Source organism: Petaurus breviceps, unplaced genomic scaffold (genome assembly GCF_028583685.1).
Source record: "Petaurus breviceps papuanus isolate PSGF00001 unplaced genomic scaffold, PetGlider_PUasm1.0 551, whole genome shotgun sequence".
Lineage (NCBI taxonomy): Eukaryota > Metazoa > Chordata > Mammalia > Diprotodontia > Petauridae > Petaurus > Petaurus breviceps.
The window spans coordinates 5775647-5790688 of record NW_027186372.1 but is presented as its reverse complement, the minus strand read 5'-3'; the positions used below and the strand labels follow the sequence as shown (position 1 = coordinate 5790688).

At 35.0% G+C, this 15042-nt stretch overlaps 1 protein-coding gene across 5 annotated transcripts in view; it reads left to right on the top strand.

The window, feature by feature from the left end:
• Window positions 1–15042, top strand: part of CPEB4 (cytoplasmic polyadenylation element binding protein 4) — an 80289-nt gene that overhangs the window by 48218 nt on the left and 17029 nt on the right. Inside the window, exon 3 of one of the 5 annotated variants that reach the window (XM_069102349.1) lies at window positions 14270–14293. The exons of the other annotated variants lie outside the window; for them this stretch is intronic. Coding sequence (XP_068958450.1) covers window positions 14270–14293 — 24 coding nt within the window. The remainder of the gene's footprint in view (window positions 1–14269; window positions 14294–15042) is intronic. 5 annotated transcript variants of the gene reach the window in all.

Below are 15042 nucleotides of genomic sequence, written 5' to 3'. Positions count from 1 at the left end.
CCCTCCCTCCCTCTCTTTCCCTCTCTCCCAAAATGCATATAGGTGATTCCAGAGCATTAGATCTTGGTTTTAGTGCAGGTATGGTTTTTCATTCTAGAAGAGTGAAAAACACCCTATGTAATGTGTCTCATCTCAGCCTGTACATTATAAGAAATAGGTTGCAGGTAAGAGCTTTGACATTTCCTCATTTTGAATTCTACACCAAATAAAATCACCATCTGAACCAAAAATAACTTCTTTTTTTAAGATATATTTATCATAATATTTGAAAACACTACATATGATATTAAGTTCTTAGGGGGGAATATACTTCCCTTGAATTTGAGTTTCAATCTCCGTTTCCTCATCTATGAGTAACACTAATTGATTTTTAAGGTACCTTGAAGCTCTAAATTTTTTTGTGTCTTAATTAAACACAGCTTTGTTTCAATCCACAATGCCTAAAATGAAAAATAAATAGAAAATAGAAATAAAATAGGAAATCTTATTGTTCAGTCACTGCAAATGTGATTCTGTATATTCTGCAATGATATATACACTGCAATGATAATTTAAAATTTTATTTAATAATAAAACAAAGTGAATCTGTAGAGTTAATACATACCTCTGTTCTTAAGATCCGCTAATGGCTTTCCATTGTATAACTTGTCAAAAGTTAGGTCCTTTATTAGCTACTACTCTTAGGTGAATATACTCAATATTTCTACTATGGTATCTTCTATTGATTAATAGTGTTTGCTTGTTGCAGAGCCCTGTGCTAAACGCCAGGGGAGTACAGTTTTAAAAATAAGACGGTTCTTGCACTTAATAGAAACTCCTATAGATAAAACATAAACAGATAAATATACAATATTTTATAAATGTCTTTGAAAGTTAGGAAGGCTTCATGGAGTAAATTGTATTTGAATTGGGCCTTAAAGAATGGGTATGGATTAAACAGGGAAGTGAAATAATGCATGTAAAACACTTTGCAAAGCTTAAAGCTCTGTATAAACGTTAACTGATAAATATTAGGTGTTGGAAAGACATTCCAGACATAAGAAAAAGTGGAAGCAAAGGCATGGGGACATAGAGTCCAGTTTGGCAGTCATCCCACATCATTCTCTGAACCTTCTCTTTGAGCCTTCTCTCTGGCTGTTTTCTTTACTAGAAGGATCACCTTTCTTTGCTCACCATATCCTCTCCTCATTTGGTATTTAAATGTTGTCCCCATCTAGCCCACATACAATAGCAATGTTCTCTTGTTCTCCTCTCCCCCTAATGAATTTATGCTTATCCACTTGGGGTGGAAGGAGGAGACCAGATCTGGGATTTCCCTGGTATAAGGAGCTCCTGATAAGGCAACTTAAAATAATTGAAATATCTGTCATTGTTACATCTTATGTGTATTGCATTTGTTTAAAACAGCAACCTTTTGGAGGACTGGAACAGTTTGCATTATTCGCTTTGTGAAGTTCCTAACATTGGTCTTTAGTAAATGATGGTAGTTAAAATGTTAGTCCTAGCTTTTTGGCATTTCTTCGGTATGGAATATGAGGTCCTATTTCCATTAGTTAATTGTAGATCGATTTTTCTCTTGATTAGAAATAAAAACAGAAGATAATGTGACATAATTGACTTGTATATTTAAAGTATTCTACATTTAGCTCTCCTACTAATTTGCTGTGTGACCTTAGGGGCAGTTTCTCATTGCTTTTTGGACAGAAGAGGTGCTAAGTAAATGTTGAATTTGATCTTCAATCTCAGTTTCCTCATCTGTGAGTAACACTAGTTGATTTTTAAGGCACCTTGAAGCTCTAAATTTTTTTGTGTCTCAATTAAACACAGTTTTGTTGCAATCCACAGTGCCTAAAATGAAAAATAAATAGAAAATAGAAATAAAATAGAAAATCTTATTGTTCAATCACTGCAAAATAACTAGCTGTTGCTAAATACTGCTAGGGAAGAAATATAGTATAGTGGAGAGATTCCTCAATTACAGATCTGAAAAGTCTAGAACACCTGGATTTGTATCCTGTTTCACAGTTGGACCTAGGTAACTATCAAGTCAAGTCCCTTAGAATCACAGTTCCCTTATCTTGAACATCGGAATAGTCTGTACCTCACAGGGTTGTGAGGCTCAAATAAAATAATATATGTAAAGAGTTTTATGGAGTTTAAAGCATTATATAAATGTTGCTGTTATTAAAATTTTATGGAGATTTGTGATCTTTTAACCCATTGAGCATTAAATGTCAGGAAAGAAAGAAAGTCTCTTCTCCTTCCCCCCCCCCCAAATATACAAAATATTATAAATCAAGTCAAGTGGATCAAGCTGTGTTTAGGATTACTGTGTCCTGATGGCTCAGAGTTAAGCCCTGGAGATACAAAGAAAGGCCAAAAGTCTTTAAGGAGCTCACATTGTGATGCAGTAGATAACATGTAAACAGCTATGTACAAACAAGATATGTACCTGATAAACTGCAAGTCATCTCAGAGGAAAGGCTTTAAAGGGGATAAATAAAGACTTCTTGAAGAAGGTGGGATATAGCTAAAATTTGAAGCCAGAAAGCAGAGATGAAGAGGGAGAGAATTCCAGCCTCAGACAGCTGGTGAAAGTATGAAAAGTCAGGAAATGGTTCTTATTCAAAGAATAGCAAAGGGGACAGCACTACTAAGTCATAGAGTACATAGAAAGAATAAAGTTTAAGAAGACTAGAACAGTGGGAAGTGACCAGTTTATGAAGGGATTTAAAAGCCAAACAAGATTTTATATTTGATTTTGGAAGTGAGGGGGAGCCACTGGAGTTACTGGGGCTAACTCTTTAAGAAGGAGTAGTAATATGATTAGACTGGTTTCTCAAAGGCAATGTCAGCAGAACACAAGTTCAGTCAAGGCCTACAAACTGGAAAACTTATAGACCTATGTCCCTAGTATAGCCTCGTGAAGGTAAAGCCTTAAAAAGCTCAGTGGTAGTCACAAAAAGGTTTATCTACTCAGAAATCCATTTTCTCATCCACAGCCACTGATGATGACTTGAGGGTTTGTTCTTTGTTGGAGGACATAATATTCATACTGATGAAATCAAAGATTCCCTAAAGTGTTGAAGTAATTGTTTCATCATTCTTATAATATTTCTAGGTTTCACACATATGACTTTATATGATTGCTAACAATTCTTAGTTTTAGAAGCTGGTTATTCTGGCTGTGTGATTATCCAAGCATAAGCCTTCATTTTTCTTCATACTTAGCGTATTTTGGCCTTTATCACTCAGAGTTCTGGCCAGCTCTCTAAGACTTGTTTCTTCTCCATTCTCAAAGAGGACCAGTGAAACCACCAGTGTGATGTCTTGACTTGTTCCTGAACTGGATTTGAATGAGTCAATTTTCTCTTCTGGAGTTATCAGATTGAAGAGGCAAGACAAAGGTCAAGATGACTGGCAGTGGCCCAGGATGCAGTGGGTGACCTTGGCTTTTCTAAATTAAGATCTTTCTCAGTTCTCAGTTTGTCTGAGGCCATACCCATTCAGTCCTCTAAGACTGTAAGGTGCAGACAAAGTTTTACCTGCATCTCCTGAAAATTTCCAAAAACCAATGAAAGAAATCACAGGTCTAGTTTCTATCTCTATATAAAGTGCCACTTGAGTGCCAGCTCTTACTGTAAGACAGTAGTTATGTTGTGGAAAGAGCATTGGGTTTTGAATTAGAAGACAGGAGTTTGATCTAGACTCTGAAGTATAACTATAATCTCTGATATCGAGCATGTCATTTAATTCCAAAATTCACCTTTGCCCACACATATTAGGCCTTTAGTAAATATGTAATGATTGATTGTTCATCTGTAAAATCAGGATAATAAACACTTGCACCAAAATGAAATAAGGTATTTCATTCTGTAAACCAGTACTAAGAAGTACGAGGGTAAGCAGAAGCTAGTTTTTCCTCATTATTTCTCACAGTGGCTGTTTTGTTTTGTTTTTCTTAATGAAAACTCAGCTGATAATTCTCTCTTAAGAAAATATTTTTTTCCCTTTGTACTGCTAGCCTTGTGGACACTTAGTTTCCTATGCCACTGGTTTTAATACTGAAAACACTTGACTGGTTCAAATGAAATTATATTTGTGTCTAGCACATAAGTCCTTAATAAACGCTTAACAAATCCCTTATCACTAAAATTCTAACAAAGCTGTCCTAAAATTTTTATGCTAGGTCACAGAGGTAATTACCCCTCCAAATTGGACATTAGTTTCAGACTAATTAAACAGACTGGCTAAATTGACTAGAGTCAATCATGATGAAGGGCCTGTTGACCTAGTCCTTAGGTTTATAGGAACTCGTGGGATTTAGAGTTGAGAGGGACTGTAGAGACCGTCCAGTTACCTCATTTTAAGTTTTATCTTAAAATCAATACTGACACTGTACAGAAAGCTAGATCCTACATCACTAATATATTTTACACAAAAAGTAAAGAAAATTATTTGTTCAATTATTCCCCTGTAAAAAAGTTATTTTGTTTTTATAGTAATGTGTACATTTTCATATATCTTCATTATTTTTTTTAATATATCTGAGAACCTCAAAAGCAAGAAGTGACCGGTGCTTGTCAGAACTTCTGTGAGCTTTTGAATATTCTCCAGTAAGGTCATCCTGACCAATGTTATTGCACATTAACTCAATACTTCTGTAATTTTTATCAAATCACTTAACTACCCTCTCTGCCACAATTTCCTGTGTTCATTGACACTGTATGGCTGGTAGCCTTTAAAGGTAGTGTTGAGAGTGTTACTTTATGCTACATCTATAAAATGAGTGTTGGATGAATGACCTGAAGGAACTGGTTAGATAAAGCTTATTATAAAAGTGCAAAACCCCACTCTACTGATTGGTCACCCATCTGTGTCACTGTTCCTATGAAATTTATTATGCCAAATTATGTTTTTCCACTTAACGTGTTTTTTTATGAAACTATTTAATGTTTCAGGAGGTTTGCCTGAACAATATTGAACATAGTTTAACATACAACAGTAGATTCTACTTAAAGTAGAAGGATTTCTTTTAATTTCATTTGGAAAAATTGTGCAGGAGTTATAAAGGACTTGGATATGTAGAGACTGTATAGACTCAGAGGAAACCTAGAATTACCATTATTTGAATCAAACTCTTAAAGAAACAAAAGGTGTCAACATGCTTAGTAGAACTTAGAATTAAGGAAGGAGATGGGAGAGTGAATGCTATAGTTTAAGTTGTTCAGTGGCAATAAAAACTAAAGTTATATGAAGTCATCAGCGGGGTTTTAGGGAAGCAGAAGAATCTATTCTGTTTTTTAAGGTCTTTTAGAGAAACTGATTCCAAGGCTACCCTCTAATTTATAGCTATTGTTCTCCCAATTTTTCCTTATATTCCAAGTCTTTTAAGACTATTTAAAATCACTTCTTCTGTTTAATGAAAATGTAGAATTCTTGGCATGTAACAATTTTGAGGGGGAGTTAACATTTGAAAGAGTTGAAGAGCAGCTAAAAGGGATTAGTCAAGATATTGAAGGGGCTCAGGGTGGTAACATTAGAGGATCAGTTGAAAGAATTGGGGATATTCTGCTTCTTGAAAGTATGGACCTAGGCAGTGAATGGCACAAAGTATGCATTAAATAAGTGTATTTTGATTAGTGTTTAGCCTACAAAAGAGAAGTTCGGTTGGCCTCAAGTAATTGAAAGATTGTTATGTGAAGGGCAGCTAGGTGGCACAGTGAATAGAGCACAGGCCCTGGAGTCAGGAGGACCTGAGTTCAAATCCAACCTCAGACACTTAACAGTTACTAGCTGTGTGACCTCGGGCAAGTCAGTTAACCCCAATTGCCCTACCTTCCCCCCTCCAAAAAGCAAAAAAAGAAAGATTGTTATGTGAAAGCCTTATTAGATCAGAAACTAGGAGCAGTGGGTATTAAGTTGTCAAGAAGCAGATTTCGGTCTTGATGTAATAAAGAAAAACCTTCCTAATAATTAATTATTCAGTAGTGCCATGGGTTGCCTCTGGATTCTCCTTCACTGAAAGTCTTTAAAGAAAGGCTGAATTGGGGGCAGCTAGGTAGCATGGTGAATTGAGCACTGGCCCAGGAGTCAGGAGGACCCAGGTCAATTTCGACCTCAGACATTTGATACTTAACTAGCTGTGTGGCCTTGGGCAAGACACCTAACCTCAATTGCCTTGCCTTTCACCCTCCAAAAGAAAAAAGAAAGGTTGAATGATCAGTTGTTAACGGATTATTGATGGTGTTCTTGTGTATACATGGATCAGACTAGATAGCCTCCGTGATTCTGGGATTATATAATTTACTTTGTGTTTCTTGCATTGTAACTTGGCCTTCAACAATTATTTTTGCATTCTGGGTTTAAATATGGGCAGGTAAAAAAAGATAGCTGTTATCAAAGTGCTTTTTTCTCTCCTACTAAATCATTAGCTTCCAAGCAAATCACCATCATGCACTTTAGGAAACTTCTAAAGGCAGTGTTGAGTATATTAAGTTTTGAAAAAAAAAGAATAATATTGAAAATCAAGCTGACTATGATTCATGTTGGGGTTTTTTTTTGCTTGTAGTGATATAAAAACTTGAAACTTCCAGATATTTTCAAATGTCCATTTTTAACATATGGAGAAAAGTAGATGAAGAAAACTTGAAAAATTATGGAAGTACAATCAGCTAACTATGTGAGACTTAGAATTTTAAAAGTAATTATGTATACATTTAAAGTCAGCAAATGTTTCCTAAATATCTTCTGTATTTAAAAGTACTGTGCTGAGTAGTACTGGAGCTGCAAAAATGAAAAGTGATAAAGTCTCAGCCCTCAAGAACCTCACGGTCTAATGGAGGGGAAGCATATTAAATTTACACAAATAAATGGGGCAGAAGGTAGAATATGATTCTGTCAAAGGAGATAATCAAGCTGCTGCCCCCAGTTACATTTGAAGAAGGGAGGTATCTCCTTCAGCTGGATTTGTCATAGAGTAGGTAGCACCTTCAGGCCTTAAGGAAAAGGATTTCAAGAACCTAAGCAACTAGACTCCTATAAAGTGTTTCTAGCTCTCATGCTTTAGAGATACAGGTTGAACTAAGCTCACTCAAGGCTTCCTCCAATGCTGATTCTATACCGTGTGATAAATTAACTTAAGTGGTTATTTGGACCTCATTAATGAATCTGTGGTATCCTGCCCCAGGAGAGAAATTACATAGTGCATTTTGTTAAGCAGTTTTTGAAGTCAGGAAGTCCTAGGTGATACTAGAAGGACCCGGGAATGTTTGTTTTCTTTTGCCTAGTATATTTTATGGAGTATTTCCGCAGAGAGCTGTTAGATTTTTCCAGCTTCTGTGCAAAAGCAATTATCCTTATTTGTATGTGTGTGGGGTGGTATTTTGTTGTTCTCCTGTTCTCTTTTATAGTTATTCTACCAAGTTTTCTCTACAAAATTAGCTATTACACCAAAACTTGTAAAAATCAAAAATATTTTTTAATTGGTTTATTTACTTTTAGTTTACAACATTCAGTTCCACAGTCCCTTGAGTTTTAAATTTTCTCCCCCTCTCCCCCATCATGGCAGCATGCACTCGAATATAGGATCTACAAATATCTTCACATTAATCATTAGTCAAGTTGTAAAGAAGGATTATAACTAATGGAATGATCATTGGGAAAGAGGAAACAAAACAAAACAAGAAAAAGAAACACAGCAAGTAGTTTGTTTCAATCTACATTCAGACTCTGCATCTTTCTCTGGATGTGGATCTCTCTTTTCATCATGAGTCTTTTGGAGTTGTCTTATAACCTTACATTGCTAAGAGGAGCCCAGTCTATTGAAGTCACTTGTCACACGTACATTGTGTCTGTGATTGTATACAGATTTCTCTTCGTTCTGATCTTCTCCCTCAGCATCAGTTTATATAAGTCTCTCCAAGTTATTATGAAGTCAGTCTGCTCCTTATTTCTTATAGCACAGAAGTATTCCATTACATTCATATACCACAACTTGTTCAGCCATTCCCCAATTGCTGGGCATCCCCTTGATTTCCAATTCTTTGTCACCACAAAAAGAGCCGCTATAAATATTTTTGTATATATGGGTCCTCCTCCTACTTCTCTGATCTTTTGGAGATATAACCCTAGGAGAGGTATTGCTGGGTCAAAGGGTATGCACTTATTTATAGCCCTTTGGGCACAGTGCCAGGTTGCTCTCCAGAATGGCTGGATCAGTTCACAACTCCACCAACAGTGCATTAGTGTTCCAGTTTTTCCACATCCTCTCCAGCATCGATCATTTTCCTGTTTCGTCATCTTAGCCAATCTTGTCTGTGAGATGTGGTACCTAAGTAAGAGTGGTTTTGATTTGCGTTTCTTTAATCACTAGTGATTTAGAACATTTTTTCATATACTTATAGATATCTTTAATTTCATCTTCTGAGAGTTGCCTGTTCAAAATTATCCATTTTGCATTTTATAATGCTCTCTTACTCTTGTTTCATCATGAAGTATTTCCCTCTCCATAGATCTGACAGGTAAACTATCCCTTGCTCTCCCAGATTGCTTACCATGTCAGCCTTTATAGCTAGATCATGTAGCCATTTAGACTTTATTTTGGTGTACGGTGTTAGATATTGGTCTATGCCCAATTTCTTCCATACTATGTTCCAGTTTTCCCAGCAGTTTTTGTCAAATAGTGCATTCTTATCCCCAAAACCGGGGTCTTTGGGTTTATCAAACAACAGATTACTATAGTCATTGGCTGCTGAGTCTCGTGTACCCAGTCTATTCCATTGATTCACTACTTTATTCCTCAGCCAGTACCAAGTAGTTTTGATGACTGCTGCTTTATAATACAGATGAATATCTGGTATGGCTAGGCCACCTTCCCTAGCATTTCTTTTCATTAATTGCTTTGATATTCTGGACCTTTTGTTCTTCCAAATGAATTTTGCTACTATTTTTTTCTAGTTCTACAAAGTAATTTTTTGATTGATTGGTATGGCACTAAATATGTAATTTAATTTAGGTAAAATTGTCATTTTTATTATATTAGCTCGACCCAGTCATGAGAAATTGATGTTTTTCCAGTTAGTTAGATTGACTTTATTCATGTGAAAAGTGTTTTGTAATTGTGTTCATATGAGTCCTGGGTTTGTTTTGGCAGGTAGATTCCCAGATATTTTATGTCTACAGTAACTTTGAATGGGATTTTTCTTTCTGTCTCTTGCTGTTGGATTTTGTTAGAGATATATAGGAATGCCGAGGACTTATGTGGGTTAAAATAAAAAATATTAATGAAATGTTAAGGTGCTCTGTGTATATGCATATATACATATATGCATACGGACATATATTTCTTTGCCTCTGAGGACTTCAGAGCATTTTGAAACATTAAGTAAACATATATTTGCTGCTGTGGGAAAATTAATAAAAGATTACTTTAAGGTTAAGTACAAAATGGCATTTTAGTGCATGAAATAGTTTGATTATGTCTGCAATGAGGGTTAAACACTTACTGGGAAAAGTCCATTCAAAACAAGAATAATTTCAGCCAAGAAGAATCCATTGAGCCTATTTATAGTCTGCATCTGGTGTCTAGAGTGGAGGTTCTTAACCTTATTTTGTGTCATAGACCACTCTGGCAGTTTGATGAAACCTATACATCTCTTCTCAGAATTAAGTTTTAAATGTATATGATAAAATACATAGGGTTACAGAGGAAATCCATTGTATTAAAATCTAGTTTTGAAAATACATTTTTTAAACCATTGACAAACCCCAGCTTAAGAACCTCAGCTTTTTTTTTAAATTAAATTTATTTATTTACTTTTAGTTTACAACATTTAGTTACACAATTCCTTGAATTCCAAATTTCCTCCTCCTCTCACTCCTCCCCCCCACCATGGTGGCATGCAATAAAATATAGGTTCTACAAATATCTTCACTTTATTAAACATTAGTCAAGTTGTAAAGAAGAATTATATGGAATGAACAATGAGAAAGGAGGAACAAACCAAAAAGAGAGCAGGTAGTTTGCTTCAGTCTGCATTAAGACTCTATTAGTTCTTTCTCTGGGTGTGGATAGTCCTTTCTATCATGAATCTTTTGGAGTTTTGTTATAGTGTAACATTGCTGAGAGGAGCCCAGTCCATCAGTTAGTCATCACAGATAGGATGTGTCTGTAATTTTGTTCAAAGAAGCACCTTAGCTCTTGAGTTAAATTTAAGAATTGGGTATGATCTTTTATCCTCAAGGATCTTGCAGCCTAATCATAGGACATAGAATGGACAGGATATAGTATGCATAATGATCATTTTTACTTCAAGTTTTATTCCCTAACCTCTCAAACAAATAGAGCTTTTCTAATTATTTTATATCTTACCATCAAGATGACATTTTGATTGGTACGATTTGCTCATGGAACATTATAGCAGTAAACTAATGCATCTACATTTTGTTTGAAGTCAAGCCCATAGAAGTAGAAATCTAAGATTTTCAACATACATTATATATTCATTATGAACCAGCTTAATTAGGTGTTTACTTCACAAAAGGATTCAACATTAATATCTTTCAATAGTGAGCATCATTTGAACATTTTCCATAAAATAATTGCTTTTATTTTCAAGGAATTTAATGCAGTTTTGGCCATGCTGTCATCTTTTTAAAATGACATTGTGTCTGGTTTGTCCTTTCTTTCCATATATGTAGTTTTGTTCTGTAATTTATTGGCCTCTCTGGCTTTCTAGTTAGTCGCTTTCTCTTAATAAGATAGCATGATATAATGGAAAAAGCACTGAATTTGAAGTCATAACTAGGTATCCATGTTTTTACCCTTTCTCAACATTGTGACTTTAGGTAAAATCTCTTCATTTCTCTGTGCTTCAACTCATTTATCTGTGAAATGAAGGGTTACCAAGTGATCAATCTCAACTCCCAATTCCAAATCTATGATTATATTTATTTAACCACATTAATGTTTTTAATCCCTCTTGAAGAATGAGTTCTTTGAAATATTTTAGTGAAAGATCTTTCTACTCTTCAAATTTAAGAAGCCTTTGTACTATAATATCTAGTCTTGTCTATATTGGTTGAGGGGATGGGAGGTGAAGAATGGCTGAAGTAAGGTGTACACACACACACACACACACACACACACACACACACACACACCCTCTCTCCCCTATTCTTCCCTCCCCCCCCAACTCAGTAAACTAGTAGCTCTCTATCACCTCCAGGAGTAAATATCAAATGCTCTTTTTTAAAGACCTTCATAACCTGGCTGCTCCTACACTTTGCACACATTTCATGTATTCTGTGGTTCAGTGACACTGGCCTCTTGGCTGTTCTCAAACAAGACACTCCATCTCCCAATTCTAGGAATTTTCTCTGGTTGTCCCTAGTGCCTGGAATTCTCACCTTCCTCTTCTTTCCCCTCCTCATTCAAGACCCAGCTAAAATCCCAAATTTTGCAAGAATCTTTTCCTGATCTCCCTTAATTCTGTTGCTTCCCCTTGGTTGATTATTTATCTAGTTGTTTGCATCTTGCCTCCTTAATTAAACTGTGAACTTCTTGAGGGCAGGAACCATCTTTTGCCTTACTTTGTATGCTTTAGACAGTGCTTAGCACAGAGTAAATACCAAATAAATGTTTACTGACTGACTACAAAGTAATATAGTGTCTTATTTCAGAGTTGTTCAGTATCCATTTTGTAATGATATTCTGCTTATCAGAAATTCTTAGGCATGATTTAAATTTATATTAAGTTTCAGGCATAATTATTACCAAAATTTAAATTTATCTTTTTGTTTTTTGTTATTGCTTTTTTAAAAATTATTTTGGAGGGCAATTGGGGTTAAATGACTTGCCTAAGGTCACATGGCTAGTTTTTGTGTTAAATGTCTGAGGTCAGGTTTGAACTGGGGTCCTCCTAACTCCAGGGCCAGTGCTCTATTCACTGCACCACCTAGCTGCCCCTAAATTTATCTTCAAAATTAAATTAAGTAGTTTTAAAACCAAAATAAATTTATAGATAATGGGGAAAAAGCCTATTATTCAAAAGGCATCACTTCAGTTCTAATTGATAGAGTTCGTAGGATTTTTATACTTGACCAAGAAGATAATGATTTTTTTTTCTTTTAGTAGTTGCTTTTCTACCCTACTCAGAGTTTTCCAGCTGATACTTAATTAGAATGTTCCCCTCACTCTCAAAAAAAAAAAAGATTTCCTCAAAGTCAATAACTCAGTAGGATACAAGTATGTCAGCCGCCTTTCTTTTTGCTAGATATGCGGTATTTTCTGTTAGTGGAAAAGAAACACTTAACAGTCATGAGTTTGGAATGAATGATTGTTTTTGAAAAAAATTATTGCCAGATATTTCACAGCCATACTAGCTTAACTTTTTGGGTCCAAGTATAAATCGAAATAGGCAAAATCGGGACAATTCTGAATACTGTGTACATAATGAAGTGGCAGGATTTAGTTTAAAAAAATTTTACCGCTAGATTTTTTGTAGTTTTACCTACTGTTTTTATTTTATGGAGGTCAGAAGTTTGAAATTTCTTCAGTCTTTGCTCTCTACAGAAATACTGTTCCTATTGCTATATTTATCTTCGAAATAACTGAAAATTGGAAAGATTTTAAATAATAAAACTTAGTTTAAGAAAGCTATTATACTCAGACTTTCTCTTTGCTTCCATAGCCCTTTAAAATTTGATTAAATAGCTAGAATTCACAAATCCAAAAAATTCATAGTATTGATTTGGCCTTATACTCTTTAATGTTTGAAACATGAATATGAGTGGATTAGCTTTGAGTTTTGAATCTTTCCAACACATGTCTACCTGTTCCCCCATCCCCTCAAAAAAGAAGGAATAAAGAAAATTATTTCCCCCTTAAATTTAAGACCTTATTAATTATATTGGTTACTTTCAGACTTGAAAATTGACCAGTAGGTCTCATTTTGTTTTAACTTGTTCAGTTCATTATTCATTCATTTATATATCTGTCTGCCTATCTCTTTATTTATCTCTTTTATTTATTTATTGACAATGCTTTTCCTGATTAGAAAAACCAGCACTTTCTATCCATGGAAGAAAATGAATTTTATCACAAGTGGATTTTTTTTTTTTTAGTCTCTAGGTGTGTTGGTGCCTCCTAGTATGATTTAATCTATCTTCTTATTTGCTAGATAACTGGAAGCAAAGCTTGTCCATTGCTTATATGGACATAGTCAAAGTCTGAAAATGTAGTTACTGAATATTCCTCAATAACACTGCTACATTCCCCGACTTCCCATGTTGCCTAAATGAATTGAAGGTGCTGCCACTACCAATGGTAGAAGCTGCCTCCTGTTCTGTGGGTAAACTTGGCAGACAGTTTCATGGTGGTTATTGGAAACAGATTAAATTGGAGTGATGTTTGCCAGTGCTGTTCCATATGCAGGATAAGATATCACAGAGATAACAATTTCCCTCCCAAATCGAGCTATCTAGTAGTGGAGTGGGCTACCTTGAGAGGTGATTCTCCCTACCCCCATCTTTTTCAAGGTCTCTAAGAAAAGGATAAACGGCCCCTAGTTAGGTATGTTGTAGAAGGACTTATATGTACTCAGTCCAAATACTTAGGAGCTGCTTATCTGCTTTTGGCTAACCTGCTTTGCTGGCTACAGGCCTTTTGGAGAGAAACCCCCAAAACTAGGAACTTTGTTCCTATCTATTTATGGTTCTGGGTTTGATGAAGCATGAGATTTCAAAGAGCTGCCAAAGCCATTGTTTGGGGATGGTTTGAGCATTGGAGTCATCAGTGTTGTCTTCCCTTTAGTCAACTGAGAGCTAGGTATGGCTACATGTGAGAATTTTTGGGTATATTTCATGACAGAAAATATTAATAAAGTACTGTGATATCACCAAATTGCTGGTGGCCAGGAAACTATGAGAAAAGTTGGAAAGTAAGAGCAGTATTAAGAACACATTTAACACTAACTTGGACATCTGATTGTCATGGCAGAGATGCCGAGGAGGACATGCTTTTTTTTTTTGAAACGTGAGAGTATGTGGGGGCAGGGGATTGAAGGAATGTGACCTTGTTCTTCAATGAAAAAGACAAATGCCTAGATCTGCATTATAATGGGCAAAATTATTTTGAGATACCACAGCCAAGGAGTGAGAAATATGGTCAAACATGTCATGGCAATTTCATAAGTCATGAGATGAAAGAATACTTGATACTTATAACAATGTTTGAAAGGTTGTTTTTTTTTTCTCATTTGACATGCAGCAAGGACATATGGGCGAAGGCGAGGTAACATTACTATTTTTAACTTTCTAATGTGTAAATTGTATCATGACAAATCACTAAATTTGCTTAGTCTCCTAGTAACCTTATAAAAAAAAGGAAACCTCACTTTGATCCAAGCTTAGTTTGTATACTGCAGTAGTATATGAGACAGAACAATTTTTGCAAATTAAATTAACTGCATAAAACAGAATGGTAAGGTGTTGATTTTAAAAATAATGGATTCATCATCCTTACACTTAATAATTTATTTCTACTTTCTTTTCAAAAGCAATTAAAAAGATGTTTTTTAAACATCTTTACCTTTTACTTTACCCTTTATAGTAAGTTTTTAACTCTGCAAAGTTAAACTTACTTTCACAAAGAAAATGATCATATTCACTGATACTTTTTCTAAAATAACAGTGATTAGTTTTTTGAAAAACTGTAGTGAAATCCCAAAAGAACATTGGGATATTTCAACAAATCTCAGCTTAGTGACAGAGATATGCTGGTAAATGTTAAACTATCAGCTTTTCAAAATATGTATGTATATGTATGTGTGTAATATTTAAATTTAATCTTCATTGTTAATTTTTTTCCATTCCTTTCCCAAGTCTGTAAGCCAACAAAAACAAATCAGGCCCTGATTTATAGTGTATTGTTCATTTCCAAAGTATAAATGCTCACATTGAAAATTTTAACAGTAGGCTTTTAAGGCAGAATCACTGGTCATACTAGGAATGATTAAGATCCAATCCTGTCTCTTCTTCTAC